The following is a 23,131-nucleotide window of genomic DNA, read 5'->3' on the forward strand; positions in this document are numbered from 1 at the left end:
TAGCAGATCAACCGGTTTCAATTTCAAAGTCCAGCTTTTTGCGACCAAGTTCTCCGAAACGATCGTAGCAGACGCGGATGGGATTTTATGCCGATTTGAGTTCCAGGAGATTTGGACTAACTGGCGGTCAGGAGAGGCCAAGTTCTCAGAAGAGAACGTAGCGGTGGCGTATGGAACTTTATGCCGATTTGGGTTCCAGGAGATTGCCGGCTAAGTCCCGGTCAGGGTAAAACTCCCATAGAGTTCCCTGCACATAGGAAAGTCTAGTTTTCGACCCCAGTACCAAAGTAAGTGTGCTTTTTTGGCTGTATTTTGTGTATCATTGTGTGTAAGCGAATTTATGCAGAATAAATTACAATTTATTTCATGACCTTGTTTTGCTCAATGAATGATCCCGGTAAAAAGGTATAAATAACCTGGTCTAACGTGACTCTCACCTGCGCCCTCTTTCTCTTTTGCAGGATCTCACCCACTCCCTTACATGCTCTCAATCTCTCTCTCTCTCGCAAGTTTTCGCCCTCTCTCTCCCTTGCAAAGATGGCCCTCCTTGGTTCTCTCTCTCTTGCAGGGTCTCATCCTCCCTCTCTCTTGCAGGGTCTCATCCTCCCTCTCTCTTGCAGGATCTCACACACTCTCACACGCTTACACACTTTTTCTCTCGTCCTCTCTATCACAGGCTCTCACCACTTTTTCTTGCCGATACTCACCTTCTTTTGGATGACGCACACCTGCTCTGTGCTTAGATATTCAAAGTGGAAGACGAATCTCCAGTTGAAGTTCCCGCTACCATCTAGCGAACGATAGTGGATGTCTGTTTGCTGCTTGTCCCCCTCCAGCCCGTCCATCCACCTGCAAGGAGGAGCATGGCTGTGTAATGAGCTGTGTGCATGTACCACTGTACATGTAACGTGTGTGCTTGTGTACTAATGTTTGTGCATTGTAATAAAGTGTGTGCATATATCACTGTCTATAGGTGCAGTCGGTTGTGGGCATTGTATTGCAGCGTGTGCATGTATCACTGTGTATGTAATGTGTATGCGTGTGCATGTATCGGTGTGTGTACGTGTACTGAGGTATGTGCATTGTATTGAGATGTGTGCATGTATGCAAGTGTAAAAAATTGTGTGCATGTATCGCTGTAAACATAGGTAAACAGGTGTATGCATGTATTGCCATGTGCTTTGTATAGAGGTGTGCACATGTATCACTGTGTGCTTGCACACAGTGTATCAGGCTGTCACTGTGTATTTTGCAGTGGTTGGATGCGGCTGTGTGTGTGTCGGTGGTTGCTGTGTCGGCTTTACCCCTTGACGTAAATATCGCTCATCTTTTCACCGAAGATGTTGCTTTCCTGGAGATCTACATCCTCCGTGTTCCACACTATACAACGCAGCACGTACCTACGAGACAGCCGTGGGGGGAAAGATCGTGAGCTCATGGGACAGACACAGCACGGGCACTAGGAGAAATACCTATGGAGGGTAACACATGCGGGGGATTCTGGTGTCACAGAGCAAAAGTTTATAGGGTATATGAGGGAATGGTACATAAAAGGCCATTATCATTTTAATGTGTCAGGATGATCAATTTAATGCATAAAAATATAACATTTATCAATAAGCAATTTAATGAATGATTATAAGATCAGTTACAGGAGAAGTTATAAGGAGTGGTTAGGGCAGGAGATATTGAGAGCGGTTATAGAAGCGGCTAGATGAGGAGTTATAAGGTGCGGTTATAGGAGCAGCTAGAAAAGGAGTTATATCAAGTGGTATAGAAGCAGTCAGGGGAGGAGTTATAGGGAGTGGCTATAGGAGCAGTTAGGGGAAGAGTTATGGGGAGTGGTTAGGGAAGGAGTTATAGGATCAGTTATGGGAGGAGTTAGAAAATGAGTTATATCAAGTGGTTATAGAAGCAGTCAGGGGAGAAGTTATAGGAGGAGTTATTCAGTATGTAGTACTGCCCTGTCCTATATCACAGTCCTTGTTTCACCTCTTTCTTCCACATACACACCCCTCTCTTCTCACAACTGTCAGGTCCACGTATATTACTGCTGCTATGGACGAGACCAGCACTTACAAGGGAACCATGTGGAAATATCTGTGACTCACTTCTTGGGAATCTTTGGAGTGATCACACAGGCTCGTCCGGGGACCCCCAAACTTCTAGGGAAAATGTCCACCCACATCTGCAGTTTTCCCTGTAATGGAAACATAATTAAGTCTGATTGCAGGAATACTCTGGGTCTCTCTTGTTCTCATAGCTCATATACACTGCTTTCTCTCATACCCTCTTCCCACGACTGGATGTTGCTTGCCTACACTGTCCATCAAGCTCTCTCTACCCCCATCTTCAAAGCCCACCTGAAAAGTCACCTTTAAAACCAAACATCCAAAAATCCATAGCCCTGTAACGTGACCTCCTGACCCGCTACACACCCTCTTGTCTTAACCTTACCCTATAAAACATGCTCTTCCACATACTCCTCCTGTCTCCCAACAAACCAGTTAGATTGTAATCTCTTCTGTGCAGGACTCCTACTCTACAATGTTTACATTAATATATTATGCACTTTATTGTATTATTCTTTCCTGTATCAGGTCCCTTTATTTTTATATATCTCTATAAAGCACTGGGTACATTGTTGACACTGTATAAATGAAATACACTACCGTTATTAAAGAGCCCCACAGTGGGGGTGAAAATAAAACACTGTATTAAGTCTTCTTTAGAGATATTCAATCACCCATAAAGGGTAAATGTAACTTATTTGAGTCCTGCAAAAAATAATTATGTTTTTTTTTTTGGTCTCTGGGTTCTGTAAAATTCATTCCTAACAGATATTTATTATCCTGATATTTCCGCTGCTTGTCTATCGATGGCATCTTAATGACCAAGAACAGATCAAAGTAGTAGCAAATGACAATGTACCTGTAGACTTTAGGATCCAGAGTTTTATCACAAAAGAGATTAAACAGATTTAAAGGAGCAAACCAAGCGTTTTTTTGTTTTTGTTTACACAAGATTGAAACGGGGGGTCTTCTCTTCAATTTTTCTGTATGGAATTGACCTATTTTTGTTTTAGCTCATGTTTGATATTAACATGGACCCCTAAAAATGGCACAAATACTCTGTGTACTCCCTTACCTTCAGTATCTCCAAATAGATAATTGAATTGGTTTATTAGTACTAACGAAAATATCGCAAAATCTCAGACTTGGAGGCGATATGACTTAATGATCGAAAATAGAAAAGGTCTTATTTCAGGCCTATGTCAATATCTATGTACTGATGATGCTGAACTGCTGGGCAAGCATGAAAGGCGGTGGGAGAGAAATGTGGACTCTTCATTGAATCTGGAAGAGTCGGGGGGGGGGGGGAGATTTGGGAGCATACAACCAGATCCTCGATGTGTTCTCATAAAACAGAATGCGTGTACATTTCTCTATATGTGGTATCTGGTTCCAACCAAATTCAATATAATATATTCCAGTGCCTCCCCGCTTTGTTGGAGAGACTTTTGCCAAATCAACTCATTGTTGCATATGTGGTGGTCCTGTCTCAAGATCGAAGGGTTTTGGAAAACTAAACTAACTGAGGAAACCACTGACAACCGCAGCACAGAATCCATAGAAGAAAGGAGCAATCCAAGTAGTTTTTTATTTTCTTATTTTTTTTTTACATGGGATTGAAGCAGGGGGTCTCCGGAGCTAAACCCCATTAATTTCAGCTGTGGGGATCCCTTGCATCCGGAAATATTTACCTCTGAAGAGGGTGCCGGTACCTACTCCAAGTTGAAAGCTCCAGCATCGAGCGGGCCAATAGGAGGCTGAACTGGATGACGTTACGGCTTCCTATTGGCTCGCAGGGCATGGGAGCATGGAAAAGTGGCCATTATGTGAACCCTGGTAGCTGAACTGAACCGGCTACCGGCACCCCCTGTAAGTCTGTATCTCCAGAAGCGGTGGGTCCCCAGAGATGAAATTAATGGGGTTCAGCTCTGGAGACCCCCTGCTTCAATCCTATGTAAAATTAAATGAAAACTAATGGAAAACAAACAGCCAGCATGGATTGCCTCTTTAAGATGATCTATGGGACCAAGATACTCCATGCAACTGATCACATCTACTGAATATGATTAAATGCCAAATTGCTAAAAACTGGAGAAAACCACTTCTCTCCACTATGGACTTGGTAGTAAATAAGGTGTGGTACTGTATGTGACGTCTATGGAAAACATTACAAGGCGTGTTTTTTTACAGGGTACAAAAAATAAGTTCAAAAGGCTCTGGGAGCCTTAGTATCAACGTGTTCACTGCACATTTCACCAGATATACTGTACTGTGCGGCTCTAGAACTTCTTGAAATATGCTCCAATAATCAAGGGTGCTGTGTCTTGTACACGCTCAGTCTGAATAGCCCCCAGCAATGTCCATATATTCAGATAATTACCCCCTAGTCCACATGCCTTTCCCCCTCACTATCACTCCTTCCCTCTTCTCTGATCTATGCGTTTGTATTGTTTTCATTGGTATTGTAATATTATTTATAACCCATTTTTACTTTTAATATAAGGATTTCTTGCACACATAAAACTGTGCTGAAGGGGTGGGGGGAAAAACACCAGAATCTTACATGTTGGAAGAATTTGTACCATAAAAACATCATGTGGAAATTGTGATCTATTTTTAATGTATGTATAATCATTATCTTTTATTGCAAATGTAAAACATGTAAGTAAAATTGCCATGTAGGTCATTCTCCCACTCTCTCCCCCACTCCTCCTCATTCTCCTCTCTCCACCCATCTCCTCCTCATTCCCCTCTCTCCCACCTCCTCATTCTCTTCCCCCCCCTCCACCTTCACTCCCCCACCCTCTCCCTTTCCGTCCCTTTTTTTTCACCCCCCCTCCCCACGCTATTTAACTTAAACACTATGAAATAAAAAGAATTAGAAAATAAAAAGGCACCAATCGCATACAATACCTACATAAAAAAAATAGATATTAAAATTACTTCAGCAGTGTTAAGTCCGGTCCTCGGTGGGTATGACCCTTAAGACTTTACACGGCCAGAACTGCATTCACTCCCCCTACCCCTCACCTGCTCCATGCGAGGACACACAGGGTTACGCAGAATCCGAGTCTCTACGTGTTCAGGGACCTGTCCAAGACTCCGCAAGACATGTAGTGAGAGACGCTCCTTTGCAGGGCCCAGGTGACTGTGTTTGGGATCCCCCTCCTCTAACCCCGGACAAAAGAAAGACGGCTCAGGTCAGCATTTTACATTTAATCCCTCAGCTTCGATCTGTCTTCTCCAGCAAGGCAGCACATCGTCGCCCTCTATCCCGAGGGGCTAATCATGAAACGGAGATAGTGCCGATTGGGGCCCTACGGCACAGAAACTCATTCAACTGAAGTTTTCTTGCAATCGTGCCCCAATTGGCACTATCCCAGTTTAATGAGTAAGGCTGTATCCCCGCTAGCACTGAGCGGGCGGCGCTTGCCGTTTTTACTTACATATATCTATATATAGAACAAGATACAAACAGCGCAAATTTTAACAATATGTTAGCGTAGTAGAAAAGCCAAACTGGAGAAACGCGTAGGGCAAGCGTTACAGGTGCAGTGAGAGACATGCCGAGAGACTGATCCAAGACTGATCCGAACGGAGCCGTGGCAGTGCATTTCTAAAACATCAGAGACCAAATCCCGCGAGAGCCGAGCCAAGCCAGGTGATGCGGAAGTAACCGCCGGAGTGAGGAGGGCTGGTAACCGACGTTTTCTAATCACGAGTGTGAGAGACTCGCTAATACTCTCTACTGCCCATATTTGACTCACAGAATGTGAGTTTATTACCTCTATTTTTATTTTGAGTCACATTTTTATTAAAAGGTTTTACACGATACTGTTTCTCCTTTTATTCCCTTTCTATCCTCTTTTGTGAGATCCATCTGCAAGGTACAGTCTGTGTAACAGATACACCGTGATTGCTGTTGCCGCTTCATGTGGATAACCATTCCAAAGACCCAGAGGCCAGTTACAGAAAAAGGACAAGCTTCAGGAGCTGAGTTCGTGAGTCCCTAAGTGGATTAAAGGCTATTATTTGCTCCACTAGTGTAAGTGCATATCTTACCATTATATTATCTGGATTTTTGGATATACTGCCCTATGATGTTCCTTTCTTTTTCTCTTCCCCTGCATATTTGCACCTAGGTCATTCTTCTCTATATATCTATATATGTAAGCTCCGCTCACGCAGTGCGCGGACGGGCATACTCACCCACCTTGGCGCTTGGGTAAACAAAACAAATTAACTTTCGAGTGCGCTCAACCTGCCCTCAACGCCCCCCACTCGTGCTTCCGAAATAGCAAGGACACCCGGCGCTCATGCTTGGAGAGCTGGTGACGTCATCGCTCTCAAGCATGAGCGCGGTCAGCGCTAGCAGGGCCGCAGCCTAACTCCCAAATCTTTACTTGTCTCTTTCCTCTGCGGGCCAAAAGGAAGCCATCATCTGGTGCAGCTTTTTATTGGCCCAACAAAAGAGCAATCTGAGTGGATGAGGGTAAGAAACAATCAAACTGGAGCTCTATATAAATCAATACCTTGCACAGTATATTATTTAAAACAAAAGCGGAGGTGAAAAGCGAGTACAATAAATTGTTTTTTATTTCAGTTATTACCGAAGGAGGGAAAGCCCTTTCAACCCTTTCTAGTGCAAGAAGCGATATCGCTATGTTCCTCTGCATCACCACCTGGAGAAGATAAGAGCCCAGATCCACAAACGGGTGCTAAGCTTTATCTTTTACTTCCATCCATATGAGTGGGAGCGGATGTGTGCTAACGCTTACCATCCTTTTGTAGATCTGGGCCAAAGTGCAGATTTTAAATACACAACATTGTCAGTTCGATTCCAGCCTTCCACCTTTGCAATGCGTTGCTGGCCTCTCCGGCACCGAAGGGGTTAGCAGAGGGTGTGTTGTTGGGGGAAGCGATATATAGTCTTGGCTCCCTTACCAAATTGTGATAGGTATCGTTTGGTGTTTTCTACCGTCACGCGCAGCCCGTCCTTTGTGAACCTTGGCGAGTCCCACTTCATCACACGACACAGATGGTGCAGCAGTTTTGAAGGGAGCAGCTGGTTCCTCCAGGGGTTAGGACCTGACCTGAGACAGGTAGGCAGGTAAACACAGACCTAAATGGGCATGACTGATTGATTGATAGTCACACCTCAGGTCACCTAGTGTGTGTGTGTGTGTGTGTATGTATATGTGTGTATATATATATATATATATATATATCAGAATAAATGAGTACTTCAATATTAGGTGATACCTTTTTTATTTGGGCTAACAATTGTGAGACAAAAAGCTTGACTTATAATATCAATTGTTAGTCCAAATAAAAAAGGAATCACTTAATAATTGAAGTACTCATTTATTCTGCACTATCGCACCTAGACTAACACAGATCTATATATATATATATATATATATATATATATATATATATATATATATATATATATGAGAGAGAGAGAGAGGTCCATGTCAAATTTGATTTGAAGCAAAAGGTGGCACTGTGTGCTCATTTGCATGTAATTTCCCAGAATCCCTTGCTGCAGTGAAAGCACTGTATGCTTGGTGATAATGGTGAAAGGCAGGGTTGCCCGCAACGCCCCACCCCTCCCTCTGCGCGCTTGCCAAATAGCAAGGACACCCGGCGGTCATGCTTGGAGAGCTGGTGACGTCACCACTCTCAAGCATGAGTGCGATCCGCATCAACAGGGCCGCAGCCTAAGACATGTAAATAAGCACACAGTAATATTTCCATTTGAGATATATATATATATATATATATATATATATATATATATATATATATATATATATATATATATATATATATAGATGTAGAGGTATCAGTACCGTGTTAGCCGAGCTTCAATAATCAAAAAATAAATAGATGACACCGTTCTGTGGCTAACGAAATGCTTTTATTTGTGCGAGCTTTCGAGATACACTGATCTCTTCATCCGCCGGAAGAAGAGATCAGTGTATCTCGAAAGCTCTCACAAATAAAAGCATTTCGTTAGCCACAGAACGGTATAATCTATTTATTTTTTGATTTTATATATATATATATATATATATATATATATTCCTCAAATCCTTATCTCACTGTCTCAAAGGGACAGGAAGGTGGCAAAAGCTGTTCAGGAAGATGCATAGTTACACTTGTGCTAGTAGGGCCATGCATATATTGCAGAAATTACATTCCCAAGTGCCAATGAGTTTCATTGTCATAGTGACACCCTGTGGTCACTATGTATATTGCATGGGGTGTATACCCAATAGGTCTTATGAAGTGATAGATTGCCTGTGTTGCTATGTATAATACCCAGTGAGTATTTTAATAATAGTGACACCTAGTGGTCACCATCTATATTGCAGGCGGTATATTCCCAATGTGTAAGGCCTCGTTCAGGGTGCAGGCTTCGGAGGGAGGGCGTGCTGCCGTCCGAGCTGCCGTGAGAAACAAAGTATTCAATTTGAATACTGGTTGTCAGGGTAGCAACTGCCCTGTCTCCGAAGCCAGGAGTTGAAGCTGGCTACAGTTTCACTAAACGAAAATTTCGTTTTTTGAAGCTGCAGCAGCGTCACAGGGACCTAGGCAGCCAATGAAATCATTCTTGAGAATGATTTCATGACTGCAGCTTGGATCCCTAACCTGCCGTGTGTAGCCCCGCCCCCTCCTCAACTCCTGAAACAGTCTGCTGGGGATAAACACAGATCGCCCAGCAAACTGCCGCACTGCAAATTCCTCCCGCCCTCCCTCCAACTCCTGCAGCTGGCACCCTGAACGAGGCCTAAGGAGTCATACTGACATCTTGTTGTTGCAGTGTATTGTTTGCTATATACTACTAATAATAGAAACCAGTTTTAGTTTATGGCCCCAAATGACCCATCCTAATAACTCCACATGTAACCCATGCACACAGTCACTTCACATCTGTTGCTCACACACTGTAGGTTTGGGGGAGCCCACAATTGGCCCCAAAACGTGACAGAAGCCGATTCTCCAGGTCAATGACGGTCTCTCCGACCATGTCATCAGAGGACACAACGTCATAATCGAAGACAGAGACCTTCAAGTCCTTTTCCAGGGGAATGACACAGCTCAGCTCGAACAGTCTGCAGAGATGGAGGGAGAGCAGCTAAGGACACACTGTCAACTAGCTCCAGATTACCTTGTGATAATGATCCAGTCCTGGGTTTTTGAGTTAGTAGATTGAATATAATTAGTGGTGAAAGTGTGATGGTGCCAGCGAATGTTGAATATTACTACTTTTTTTTTTAAATGTTGACACCCAGAGTATCAATACTTATTTTGTTTTATTATTATTACAAAGCTGGAACTCCACTTCTTAAAGAATAGTGAATTACTTCTGGAAAGTACCACCCACCTTCTTACAGCATAAATAATGCTTCTACCTTTCTAAAATTGAGTCCAATGAGCTTTGGCCAAATCATTACAATAATGACACAGCTCACTATGAGATAAGAAGGTCCATGTGTGACCTCCACGTATTACTGTAAGTTAAAGATTAACCACCAAATGGGAGGTGTTCACAGAACCATTTGACATTACAATAGGGAGTTGGGGATCTCAGTCTGGTGTGATCTCTTCAAGTTGCTAAAAGTTAGCGCTGGTGAGAGGGGTGTGGGCACCTACTTGCCAAAGACAGGGTTTAGGGTGTTTGGGTGGTAATTATCCCTGTTATTCAATCTCTTCTTCCCAAGCGAGATTTGCAGGTAGGGGTCACACTGCAACAGGGAAATGCTGGTTACTGAGAACTACTTACGTAATGTACATCATTCATCATAAACCAGGGGGGGGGGGGCAACTCCAGTCCTCAAGGGCCACCAACAGGTCAGGTTTTCAGGATATTCCTTCTTCAGCACAGGTGGCTCAGTCATTCTGACTCAGTCAACCTGACCTGCTGGTGGCCCTTGAGGACTGGAGTTGGCCACACCTGTCCTAACCCCACCCCCCCCCCACCACCACCACTGCATGTGAACACACAACCCTCGCGTTTTTAGCAGCCATATCTGCCCTGATACACACACCATCACTACATGTGCATTCAAACACACACAGTACCACAATCTGCTTCTGTACATACAAGTGTCCTTGCCACACCAACACACAAAGCCCATCTCTACGTACAAACTGCACCTCGCACACCACTGACTGCAACCCTCACATGCACACACATGTGGCTCCTCTGTACATGCTAAAAGAATTCACTATACTGCACTCCTACTTAATATAAAATTTAACTTTTAATATATTTACATAAAACATATGTTACCAAAATACTACAGTCCTGCTTAGACTTATAAACCACAGAGCACTTAAGTGCTCTGTGGTTTATAAGTCTAAGCAGGACTGTAGTATTTTCGTGATACAATCATTCACTGAGTCTGTTAGTCATATTTATATATATACACATGTACCTGGTCTCATAGGTGTCCCAGAGGGGTTTATACCCTGACTATTAGCGTCTTGTGTCCTGCTATCTCGAATACAATTTGCTGTCTGAGATTATTCCAACGCACATTCACTGACACGGACGCTTGTTCTTGATAATTTAATTTATTTTTAATGCACAATATACAACGATTTGGTAACATATGTTTTATGTAAATATATTAAAAGTTAAATTTTATATTAAGTAGGAGTGCAGTATAGTGAATTCTTTTAGGAGACACATCCACTTTGTGTTTTCCTTCCCCCCTTTTCTGATTCACTTTTCAGTTCACAGTTTGCACCCACTTTTTTGATTACCATATATTCACCCATTATTTCGTTTCAATTGGTGTGGTTTTGTGATCACTCCCTAACCCTAGTGTTTTCTCCTCTGTACATGCGGCATAGTAATAACTCACTACATTTGCACACACCAGCACAGTGGTTTTTCTCCCTGCACATAATTCTACACACATGCCTCTATTTACACAACACTATCCTTATTTGGAAGAGGTAGACGCTTTGTGCATGTGCTTTCAAATGATTGGGCTCTGCTTGTACCACAAGCGATGCAGGTTGTGTGTTTGTGTTGGCTGCGTGCAGGAGTTGCATTCTCGTGTGTGAGTGTACGAATCGATGGGACCCCTGCTTCCTCCCTCTATCTCTCTGCTTACCAAACCATTCCTGTCACATGGGAGCAGGTCTAAGGCCCGCACGATATATACCCGTACAAGGCACTCCTGAGGGCAACTCTCCGGAATATGCTGGAAATAAGCAGGGGGTATTGGCACTTTTGGGTCTTCTGGGAGGGGATAAATCCTAAACGAGGCCTGGAGGGGTGACACCACATAGCACATGAAAAGCTGCCAAGAGAAAGTTAGTGGTAGCGAGACTGGAACCATGTTGGGGCAGTGGAAGCCTCACCGTTGGGTTATCATCAGTTCTGAGGATTTCCACATAATATAGCCTGTTACCTTCACTTCCCCCACCACCAACGGGTCCTCATCAGTATCCCCCTCCAGTGACCTGCCACGGTGCAGCTTAAAGGTCTGACAGAAATCCTGAAATCCACGGAATGTGGGGACAGATTCCAGCTCCATGTCATATATCTGGGGGAAGGGAGCAGAAAACACACAGGAACTGGATTTATTGGAGGGAACACAACAATGCACAGATCTTGTATTAAATTGTTGTCATAAACTGTATCATAACTCACCCATATAAAACCCCCGTTTTATGCAAAGATTGTTAGTAAATCTTATGCATCTCTCTCTATCTATCTATATTTCGTTAGCCACAGAACGGTATCGTCTATTCATTTTTATTTTTATATATATATATATATATATATATATATATATAGATGCCGCAATCAAATCACCCCTGTATGATTAAATAATCAGTTAACCAGAGGTCAAGGTAAAATGTAACCCTCTGGTGGTGCTACCGACCCAAGGAATAATATGACTAAAAGGGAGGGAGAGTAGGGTCAAAAAGGTGCACTGAAATGCTGAAGTATGAAAAATAGAAATGGACTTTATTAACAAAGAGTATAAAAAACACAAAAGACAGACCCACACAAATCACATGTCAGATCGCTATGCGACACAACGTAAGAACACCAAAGAGGTACAATTGGTCTAAGATACAGAGCTCAAAAATAATGAGCAGTGGTGGTGTGTGAATAACACAGGGACATAGAGCACTGCTGTGTGAGGTGTGCACAAAGCACTGAGGAAATCCAGTGATAAATACCAGCGTTACTCAGTCAGGCAGCAGGAGAATCAGATGATAAAGACCAAAGTCTCGTAGTGGGACATCAGCAGTAAAACGGAGGAAAATCTCACGCAGTATGGTAAGGCACACGGGTCACAGGATGGAGGGGTGCTGTCACAGCTCTGCTCCTACGGCCGTTTCGCCAAAAAGGCTTCTTCCGGGAGCATTGATGCTATTCACACACCACCACTGCTCATTATTTTTGAGCTCTGTATCTTAGGGGACTTAATATGAGCGCTACCAGTGCACTTTATGGATTTTCCACTGCTGCTACTTATTTTACATGTGCAGCTCAATTTGGGCATCACTTTATTCAGCTGATCTACAGCACATTTAAGGGTCACAATGTTATGCATTTCTAGCTATGTGCCTAACCATCTCTCATCATCATTAAGAGGTCTATGTATATTTACTATAATATATATTTAATTATTTTCTTGTGGTCTGTATCTATTTATCATCTATATTTATTGCTACTCTTGTTCTGGATCGGCCGATCTCAGTAAACATTACTTGGGGAGAAATATTTTTCCCCTAGTTCTGTTATGTTATATTTGTAATGATATAGTGTTACCTTGCTTTGGCTCTTATCAGACCAATTGTACCTCTTTGGTGTTCTTACGTTGTGTCGCATAGCGATCTGACATGTGATTTGTGTGGGTCTGTCTTTTGTGTTTTTTTATACTCTTTGTTAATAAAGTCCATTTCTATTTTTCATAATTCAGCATTTGAGTGCACCTTTTTGACCCTACTCTCCCTCCCTTTTAGTCATATATATATATATACACACACACACACACACACATATCCACTTATGCCAGTCATTTATGTTCTCCCCAAAATGCACAAATTCACCACCAACCCGCCAGGTAGACCAATTATTTCAGCCAAGGGCTCTGTTTGCCATCCTATATCCAAGTATGTGGATTTTCTGCTGCAACCGATGGTGGCAAAAATGGCATCTTACGTTAAGGACACTACAAATGTTATTAATAAACTGGACACTATCACGATTGACATCACGGACAAACTGCTGGTGACTATGGACGTCTCAAGCCACTACACCAATATCCCACACATGGAAGGCATGGAGGCTATTCGTGAACACTACTCTCACCTTTCAGGACAGTCCTCGCTTATCCGACAGAATGCGTCCCACAAACCGCCGTAAGATAAAGGACTGTAGGATTGCGGGTCCATGTTAAATTGCGGCAGTGAGCATTGGATAAGCGGTTCCAACATCGGAGAATGTGTCCAGGGGAATGCATTATGCGGCGTCGGATTAGGTGTTCGACGGAAAGCGGACCGTCGGATACTGAGGACCATATATATGGGTGCAGATCCTCAGAGGAAGTACGGTGGCCGGCGGTGCTCAAAACTGTACACAGAACGGTGCTGCATTCTAGCAAGCAATGCCGGACGCGGTAGCAGGGGCCAAGCAGTTCCGCATTGAACCCGGAGAGTGCTGTCACCGGCAGAGTAAGTTGACTATGAAAGTTCATTGTTATTCTATGTGTGAATAAATGTCTATTTTTTAAACCATTGTCTCCTTGATGTTCCTGTCGGTCTGAGGGATCGGGTGTAAGCCAAGAGAAGACAGACGCGACACGTATGCCTGAGTTGTCAACAGACAACCAGAGAAAATAGAATTGGGAGACGAACATTCTTAAAGAAACCAATCACCACTTGTGTACCCACACATGGCCGTGTGAGTATTATTATCAGCAGTGTTCGACAAACCTATACATTTGCACGCCCCGGGTGAGTGGATTTAACATCGTGGCGAGCTCCTATTGGCTCAAGCAGCACACGTGTGGTACTAGGTGGCGAGTAGATTTTTTTGTTGGGCGAGTAGATTTTTTGGTGATTTGTCCACCACTGTTTATCAGCATTACCTTATTACCACCACTATCACTGATCCAATTGTACTGAGTGTATTAGTCTATTGATATCCTATTATATATCTCATCAGAAGTATTATCTGCAACAATTACCTTGTGTCTTATAAATTGACTCTGCGCTCCCTTATTTTTCTGTACATCCATTGTGTTTTTCCCTGAGCGTTTAAAGTGCCTATCATATTCAGCAGGGTTTTATTCATTTTTTCTGGCTGAAAATCCTCCTGGGGATGGTAGGGTGTTCGAGATTTCTTTATTCCACATATATTCAGCATTTCCTTAATAAGGCGGCTTTCAAAGTCCCGGCCTTGATGCAAGTGGATCCAGGCAGTCCATAATGAACAAAATACTTGTCCCAGAGCACCTTCGCGTCAGTAGTAGCTCACTGGTCTTTTGTTGGGAATGCTTGGTCATACCTAGTGAAATGGTCCAAAACCACTAAGATGTTACCGGTGTTTTTCCTGTCTGATTCTAATGATAGAAAATCCATACAAACTAAATCTAGAGGCCCACTACTCATCAGCGGTGCTGCTCTTGTTAGCAGGGTACACATCTCCCACAGTTCCTGGTTCCACATCTCCCACTGTTTTTACAGTAGTCTTCCACATCATGGGCCATTCAAGGCCAATAGAACCGATCCTTCACTAATCTTAAAGTATTTTCAGATCCTAAGTGGCCATGACTATCATGGAGGGCTCCGAGTACCACTTGCCTGTATTTGTAAGGGAGTAACATCTGCTTGATCACGGAGTGTGTTGACTTTTTTGCCAATCTAAACATCACCCCACTTTTGAGCACTAGGCTGAGCCATTGTTTCTTCAGCAATTGACTCTCGGTATTCGTGCATATGACGTTTTTTACTGACTTTCCATGTTTTAGGGCCATCCACGTCTCTTTGAGGCCAGGGTCCGTCTGTTGTGCTTTCTGAAGGTCTTGCGGTTTAACATGGGCAATCCTTACATGGTTAATTCTGTTGTATGTGAATACACCAAAGGCACAGCCATGGGGGAGAGTCCAATACTATCTGCCATTCGAGAAAATATGTGCTTGGAAGATCCCAAACAAAAACAGTGCGTCAAAACCACATACAGGACAAGCAATTTGGTAAAATGTAACCTGCCATGCAATATTAATAAAAATCAGTTCATTTGTAGAGATTGATACATAATTCCCAGTAAGTTTTTTTTAAAATTATTATTATTATTTTTTATTATCTGTTTGCAGTTACTTCGCTGAGTCTGCAGTAACTCATGCTCCAATATGCTTGACCAAGGGCCAGCATTTTGAAGTCTCAAGTTTATCCATTAGAATATTATAGTTAAATAATTTAGTTAAATTAACAACATAAGCATTTCTGATTAAAACACAAATGTAGACACCACAATAAAGATTATTTATACAAGATGGGGATTCTACAGAATTCAAAATTTTCATTCTTTATTGATTTACTTTTTTTTACTGATTTATAGCAAATCTATTTTAGTCAATATATACATTGGTAGATATTTTCAATTATTCTGAGTGGCTAGTGTTATCTAAATATTATTGTATGCATATTGGAGACTCGTTGCATCTTACTCCAGGCTGCACTCTGTATCTATTGATATATATATAAATTCATTGATATGTTTATCAATACATTAATGTAAAAGTCTGGCTTCTATGCTTGAGTCTTTATCGCAATATAGACACTACCAGACATTGGATATCTTTACATTTTTTCCTAAATTAGATTAATAGAGAGATCTTGAATAGTGCATAACAAGAAAATATTCATGATTTTCAAATATAATGCAAAATTTAAGAAGATATGAATTTAATTTCTCATGCATGTACACATTTTTTTTTTTTTTTTTTTTAACTTTGAGTGACCTCATTCATGCTTTGCTTTATGTGAATTAGGTTATTCTTTCTCTTTTTTTTTTTTTTAAACATGTTTCATTTAGCCATTGTGCTGTATGTAATATGTATTTTTCTTTATACTTTCTAAGTGCAGTTTTCTATGTAGACTCGGCACCTGCATACAAACACCCATGATTGGCCATTATGGTTAATTCACTTATCACCTGTGCGGGAGCGCAGCAATTCGTTCAGGGGATGTGGATTGCAGATGCATAAGTGCTACATAAGAGAGAATGGATGATAGGAGTCCTATACTCTTTGACAAAGCGCCATCCGGCGCAAAACGCGTTAGAGTGTTTCTGTTTGGCTCACCGCTCCTCCACAGTTTCCTTCCCCTGCTGAGGGTTGGCTCCATGCACGGTTCCAACTCTTCTCCTCTGGGTCGGTTCCCCCTTTCCTTCTCCATAGTTGCATCCTTCAATCGAATAGCGGTGATCAGCTTTGGCATCTTTTTGGGTAATATATCGGTCTTGCTCAGATTTGACCATTCTTCACTTGGTCTATCTGTGGTCACTCCGCATGGTGGTTCCTAATCTACTGCTCTCATCTCCGTAGTACCGTCTCTAGATCCCAACCGACTTTTGGCGGCTGTATTCTTACAGTAATGTCCCGAGCCAGGACGGGCGCCATCTGTTGTTCCTTATCCCTTATTTCTCTCAATAATTCTAGGAATTTAGACGGGGACTCCTTTCGCTCTCTTAGTCGCAGGTAAAGGGTCATAACATCTCCAGGAGGAACTCCTCAAATCAGTTGTTCTACTCGAACGCAGTCGGCCCGATCAGGGGTAATACCTTTACTCCGCACCACTTTCAACAGAACACCCTCAAGTCTGCCTAGAATGTCAGATAGTTTTTCCCCTTTTCGCTGGAACATCCCTGTAAATGGACGTTCACAGAGGTACACAATTAGGAGGCTTTATAATGTGAAATTATAATAGGCTTTATTGTGCCTGTTCCTTTTCATCAGGAAATTATCCAAACACAGGGGGGGGAACAAAGCTTCCATTCATTTGAGAGTATTTCTAGTGAAATCCTATGCAATTAGTTCACATCTAGTTAAGCATGTCTCGCAGCCCCAAAACATATACCATGAAAATAAGCAGTCTCTTAAGAATAAAAGTCTTATCTGTTTCTTGGAGGGAAAATCTTCTCACTTCATGGTTCAGCCTCAGGTGTAGTAGTTTTCCCTGTGTCTTGAAATCAGCTCTGCTGTGCAGAGCTCAAGACCGGTCAGCTCCAAAGGTCAGCTCTCAGTCAGAGCTAAGGAGTCACTTCCTGTCTCTCAAAGGCAGGCTTTTGTAAGCAATCTAATCAGGCAGGTGGTGTTTAGTAATTAACTACCACCCTGCTAGATTAAAGGCACATTACTGAACAGGGATAAGTCCCCTGTCACATACCTCCCCTGTTTGTGGGAAGCTCGGGCTTACCACGGCCAAAGCCCATCCTTCCACTCTCATTCTAGATATCTTTGTGACTTGAATGAGAGTGGATGGAGGAAGAGAACCCTCTGTCCCGCTGGGATTGGAGCCCTTTCTCCAGTTTATTTTTGTCTCCTCCCGAAGATGCTTGAGATCAGCACTCCTCAGTCGCTCGAGAAGGACTTTTTCCACGTAAAGTCTTTTTATCGCGTGCGCGGTCTTGAGATTTCTGTTGCGTCGGGCACTCCTCTTTTTGTAGACAAAGTGTATGGCAACAGTTGTAGAGCAGTTAGGACTAGCCCTTAGAGTTTTCTGCTCTTGAAGTGGTCTTTCTGCAGCTTCTCCACACCACGGAGTGGCCAGTTCAGCTTCTTCAGCTAAGGATTCTTCTGGCTTTGATTCTGCACTCCTACCTGTTTGTTGCCTGTTGGGCAGCTGTAGGTTTGGCTAGTGCTTTCTTTGGTGGCTCAAACGTCGTAATTTTGTTTTGAAGTTGTGTGGAGTCCCCAACTCTCACTGTACCCTTGTCCTTACGGGCATTAGTTACTGTGGGATACTGGTGCTTGGGCAGAGCCAATACCTTTTTCCGTATTGGAGGAATCTGTATCAGAGTCTCCTTCATATTCTGGAGCTCTGTAATTTTTGTCGTCAAGGTTGCCGCTGCGTCTGTTTTCTACTTGGTGTACTGACTCAAGGGAATGGAACAGTCTCTCTGTCTCTCCAGCTCTTGCTCCAGTTTCTGAGCCTTCTCACGCTCCCTCTCATACAGAGTCACCTGGTATCGAAGCTCCGCTTCCAACGATGCTCTGAAGACATGTAGCGTGGCCTTTAGCTCCTCATACTGCTCTGTGGGGACGTACTGGGTATTCAGACGTTCCTGCAGCGCTTGTACCTCTTTAGCAGCCTGCAGTTTTTCTTCCTGTAGCGTTTGCTGCTTCTCCTCAGCATACTGGAGGTGTGTACGCAGACCTTGCAGTTGGTTCTGCAGTCGGTGCTCTGCGTCAAACTTTTCCTTGACTTCTTCTGTTAACTGAAAATTTTCTTCTTTCAGTTTTAAGTTTTCTCTTTTTAATCTTGAAATTTCTCCTTTTTCAGTCTCTGTATTCTTCAGGGCCTCTTTGCAGTCCTCCTTCCATTTACGCACATCTGCTTTGAGAATGACAGTCTCCTGGCGTGAGACTTCCTTCTCTAGGTTGAGGGTCTGAAGCTCCTTCTGAGAGACTTTGAGATCTGTTTCAAGATTACCAATAGTTTCTTTAGCAATGTCCAGCTCCTCAGTGAGACTGTGTAGTTCCTTTCTGGAAACTTCCAGGTCTGTGCGGCAGCTGTTGGTCTCATGATGTGAGGCATCCAGTGCTCTGCGGAGTGTCTGAACCTCTTTCTGGAAGACTGTCATCTGCTTCAGTGCCTCCTCATACTTCCGCTTTAGCGTAGCCACCATTTTATCAGATTGGCTCTGCTTTTCATCCATGGCGGAAATAGTAGCATTTGCAGTATGTAGCTCAGTCTTGAGATCGTCCAATTCTGTCCTGGCTAAAGAGTAAATTGTGAGCACATCTTTTTGTAGCCTCACGTTATTTTTCTGTAGCTCTGTGTTATATGCTCTCTCAAGTTTCAATTGTTCTCGAAGTAGATCAGTCACGCCTGGCAATTTTCAGGACGTCTTCAGGGCTGGTCAAGGGATCGTCACTCACTGGTTCCGGCTCCGCTTCCCTGGGATGGTTGGTTGAGGGTTCCTCACTGTTGGCACCGGACAGACACTTCTTTGGGGTACCCGACTTCTGCCTTGGGCCCTCTGGATATTCGGTTAACCGTGGGACGAATTCTCCATTTTCTCTAGGCTGCAGGGCAACTCTGTCCCCCATTTTCTGCACAGGATCTGCGGACGTGTCTGTTACTTCCACGGTAAGTGAAGAACCGCTTTTCTTTTTCTTCCTTTTTAATTTGGATGACAACGTCCCTTCAGGGATATTGGGGTCTCCATCTTCATTTGAAGTTTTAGCAGCGTCACTGGATCCCCCAGGCTTTTCTTGCAACTGTAATAGCTGACAGAAATATTCGGTGATCCACTGCTCCCGCTCTGTCTCCTGCTGATCATATTCGTCATCAAAGGGAGCAGTCTTTTCTGTTCATGCCGAGTTCAGGCACCCCCACCATTCTTGGGGTGTTTTGTGGGTGTGACTCGGTTCGGGTTCCCCGTAAGAGATGTTTTCCTCTTTATTGGACTGGAAGGGCCACTCTTCCGTGGGGTAGGGTTCATTACAGGAACGCTGCATCTTGTCCTCCATTTTTAGGCTATCAGGTGTAATTTTCTTCCTGACCTCAGGAGGCGCTATTGCAGCTGTTGCCACTGTATTTGCTAGAACCTCCAATTGTGGTAGTCCTACAGATGGGCATATTTTGCTTGTAGATGTCGTAGCTCTCACAGGCATCTCTGTAGACTTTTCTTTCTTGGGTAATTTTTTTTTTCAATATCAGCAGTGCTGTGCATGCATTTTCTTTTATCAGGTATACAAGATGTGCAGTTGCTAGGTAAAAAAGTCTAATTGCTATACACCATTTACTTGCTAGGTGAAATGCCTCCGCTTCAGCAACAGAATTTGGTTTTCTGCCTGAGTTCAGTAATTTTCAGTCTCATCTTTGGGTATTATGGCATTCACACTTCACACTTTGGGTGTCTGTTTTGCTCCCAAGATAATAGGCATACTTTTTTACTTGCAGAAAAAAAAACATTCTTTGCAGTGGACTCAACACTCAGCAATTGGCTTTGAAAAACCTTTTCCTTTATAGGGCAATTTTACACTCAGCATTTGTTTGCTAAAAATTCCCCTGCTTCAGCACAGTCTTGTATCAATTTTCACACTTTTCTGCATATACTCCATTCACAGCTGGTAGTCCTATGCGGTGTGGCAGCCTTTACTTGCAGAATCAGTACCGCTCATGGGTCACCATCTGTATTCACTGCTTCAGCAAAACATTTGAAAACAACAAATGCCTATCCCTTTTAAGGGCTGACTCACTTCTTGAACCCTGACTATGGCTGGAAGGCAAAACCCCTATTTCAATGACCATATTACGCTTTGTGATAGGCAAATAAAGTTTTAGCTGCTTCAGCAGTCTCTCTCCTCTTTGGATTGGGGCAAAGAGTCCATCTGTGGTTTTGTAAGTTTCAATGCAGTGTAAGTTTCAGTGGTGTGTCCCTTTAACTCTGATCTCTGCTGCATGAGGTTTTTTTTTTCTCAGACTGTTTGTAGGCAAAAAGCATAAAAAAAAATTTCATATAAAAATCTCCGGTCCTTTTTAACTACAAGGACACCTCTTGTCCCACCTCGGACACCAAATGTAGACGGACGTTCACAGAGGTACACAATTAGGAGGCTTTATAATGTGAAATTATAATAGGCTTTATTGTGCCTGTTCCTTTTCATCAGGAAATTATCCAAACACAGGGGGGGGGAACAAAGCTTCCATTCACTTGGGAGTATTTCTAGTGAAATCCTATGCAATTAGTTCACATCTCCATTAGTTAAGCATGTCTCGCAGCCCCAAAACATATAGCATGAAAATAAGCAGATATAAGCAGTCTCTTAAGAATAAAAGTCTTATCTGTTTCCTGGAGGGAAAATCTTCTCACTTCCTGGTTCAGCTTCAGGTGTAGTAGTTTTCCCTGTGTCTTGAAATCAGCTCTGCTGTGCAGAGCTCAAGACCGGTCAGCTCCAAAGGTCAGCTCTCAGTCAGAGCTAAGGAGTCACTTCCTGTCTCAAAGGCAGGCTTTTGTAAGCAATCTAATCAGGCAGGTGGTGTTTAGTAATTAACTACCATACTGCTAGATTAAAGGCACTTTACTGAACAGGGATAAGTCCCCTGTCACAATCCCCCTGAATCTGATATACTGTTCCTCTCTGCGGTGCCAAATGTGTGTTCTAGGGCTTGTAAGTATTCATGGGGGTTACTAGTTTCATTTATTTTTCTAACAGCTCTGACTATAGCTAAGGTGGGCCCTTTAAGGCTTTCTGCAATCCAGATCTTCTTATCTTGATCTGAGCACCCCTCCCCCCACTCCTGCACCATCTGCATAGCCTGCTCTATCCAACTCTCAAAATCGTGTTCACTAGGGGGTGTTGGGCATACCCCAGAGAACATCCTTAACCTTCGGTAGTAATGATCCCCCGACTAGACTGCATAGATTTTTTCACTACCTGTCCCTTAGCGGTGATAAGGGCCTCGGGAGATGTAGATGTAGGTCCCGTGGTGGAGGTAGGGACTTCAGGGAATATTTCACTGCGAACTTCATCAATTGCAGCCCCCTCTTTAGCTATTAACTCTCTGATCTTGTCCCCAATAGTGTATCCTATAACATTACTAGGGTCATCGGCAGGTTTACAAATGATGGTAATATCCCACAGATCACGGTCCCTCCCTGCAATACCCTCAGGCACCTTCACAGGATCAACATTGTTCACACATGTACACAATACATATGCAATTTTTTTACTTGTAACATATTTTCCCTTGTATTTCAGTAGGTCCCCACGCGGGGGTAACCCCTATCACCTCTCTGAAGCTCACATCATCAGTAGTATCAGGGGCAGTCAATAATAGTGCCTTATTAGGGTTCAGGCCTTCCCGAGCCCACAACTTACTTAAAATGGCCACATCATTGTGAAACTGCAAAATGGTGTCTTATCCTTGCTATGACTGTGACTTGATGCGCGTCACATCCGGAAGTGACGCAATACGGTAGAGAGGTTTCAGACGGAGGCTGCGGCGAGTACCCGTTCCGACACACACCATTCATTATGTGCCTTATTTCGTACGACACCATGTAAGTGTTGATTTTATATTCACCTTGTTTTATTTCCGACTGGATTACGCTATGTTGGCTTTCTTGTTCTAAATCCCTTATTGCCACTGACGTGACCACATCGAGTGAGACCACGACAGATTACTACACCACACTGGGGAACTATATTCAACTGCACAGAGCAACTTTCAACCAATTGCCACAGTTTTGGATTTGCCTTGTATTGTTTGGAATCATGTGAGTTTCCATTCGTGAGACCTTCTTCCAGCCTTTTCCACTTTATCTAAACTGTATTGCACTATAGTGTGTTTTTATATTTTTCCTATACTACACCGACACCTGCGCTCCTCTACTTTTTGAGAAACGAAGCCCACGTGGAAGAAAGGATCACACAGGTAGAGCACATGGGAAAAGGGATATATGTAGGTACCGCACACGGGAGAGGGAATACACACAGGTAGCACACGGAAGAGGAAATACACGCAGGTAGCGCACATGGGAGAGGGAATACACACAAGTAGTGCACACGGGAGAAGGGATACATGAAGGTAGAGCACACGGGAGAAGGGATACACACAGGTAGAGCACACGGCAGAAGGGATACACACAGGTAGAGCACACAGGAGAGGGGTTATAGGCTCTATATAACCCCACGTCTCTCTGTACTCTCACCTTCAGGATGTCGTGACCTTTCTCCAGATAGGTCCCGATGTGGTTCAGTTCACCGAGGGAGGCGAAGAACTTAATCCACCAATCGAACGGCTCCTCTTCCTGGTAGATATAGAGACATGTGAGGGGAACC

The 23,131-nt window shown here is 43.2% G+C and overlaps 1 protein-coding gene across 12 annotated transcripts in view; it reads right to left on the minus strand.

Moving 5' to 3' along the window:
* Positions 1-23,131, minus strand: part of LOC142495861 (myoferlin-like) — a 101,362-nt gene that overhangs the window by 15,992 nt on the left and 62,239 nt on the right. For 9 of the 12 annotated variants that reach the window (XR_012801838.1, XM_075601911.1, XM_075601907.1 and 6 more), the window contains 10 exons: positions 23,002-23,100; positions 11,507-11,641; positions 11,207-11,362; positions 9,735-9,826; positions 9,023-9,193; positions 7,017-7,165; positions 5,103-5,242; positions 2,112-2,200; positions 1,305-1,400; positions 708-849 (listed from right to left, as the gene is read on the minus strand). Coding sequence is in view for 9 of the 12 variants with exons in the window: in XM_075601911.1 (XP_075458026.1) it covers positions 708-849; positions 1,305-1,400; positions 2,112-2,200; positions 5,103-5,242; positions 7,017-7,165; positions 9,023-9,193; positions 9,735-9,826; positions 11,207-11,362; positions 11,507-11,641; positions 23,002-23,100 (1,269 nt within the window). In the remaining 3 variants the exon portion in view is untranslated. Of the gene's footprint in view, positions 1-707; positions 850-1,304; positions 1,401-2,111; positions 2,201-5,102; positions 5,243-7,016; positions 7,195-9,022; positions 9,194-9,734; positions 9,827-11,206; positions 11,363-11,506; positions 11,642-23,001; positions 23,101-23,131 lie in introns of those variants that run through there. The other 3 variants (XM_075601909.1, XR_012801839.1, XR_012801840.1) reach the window with 3 other exon arrangements.

This window comes from Ascaphus truei, chromosome 5, assembly GCF_040206685.1.
Source record: "Ascaphus truei isolate aAscTru1 chromosome 5, aAscTru1.hap1, whole genome shotgun sequence".
Classification (NCBI taxonomy): Eukaryota; Metazoa; Chordata; class Amphibia; order Anura; family Ascaphidae; genus Ascaphus; species Ascaphus truei.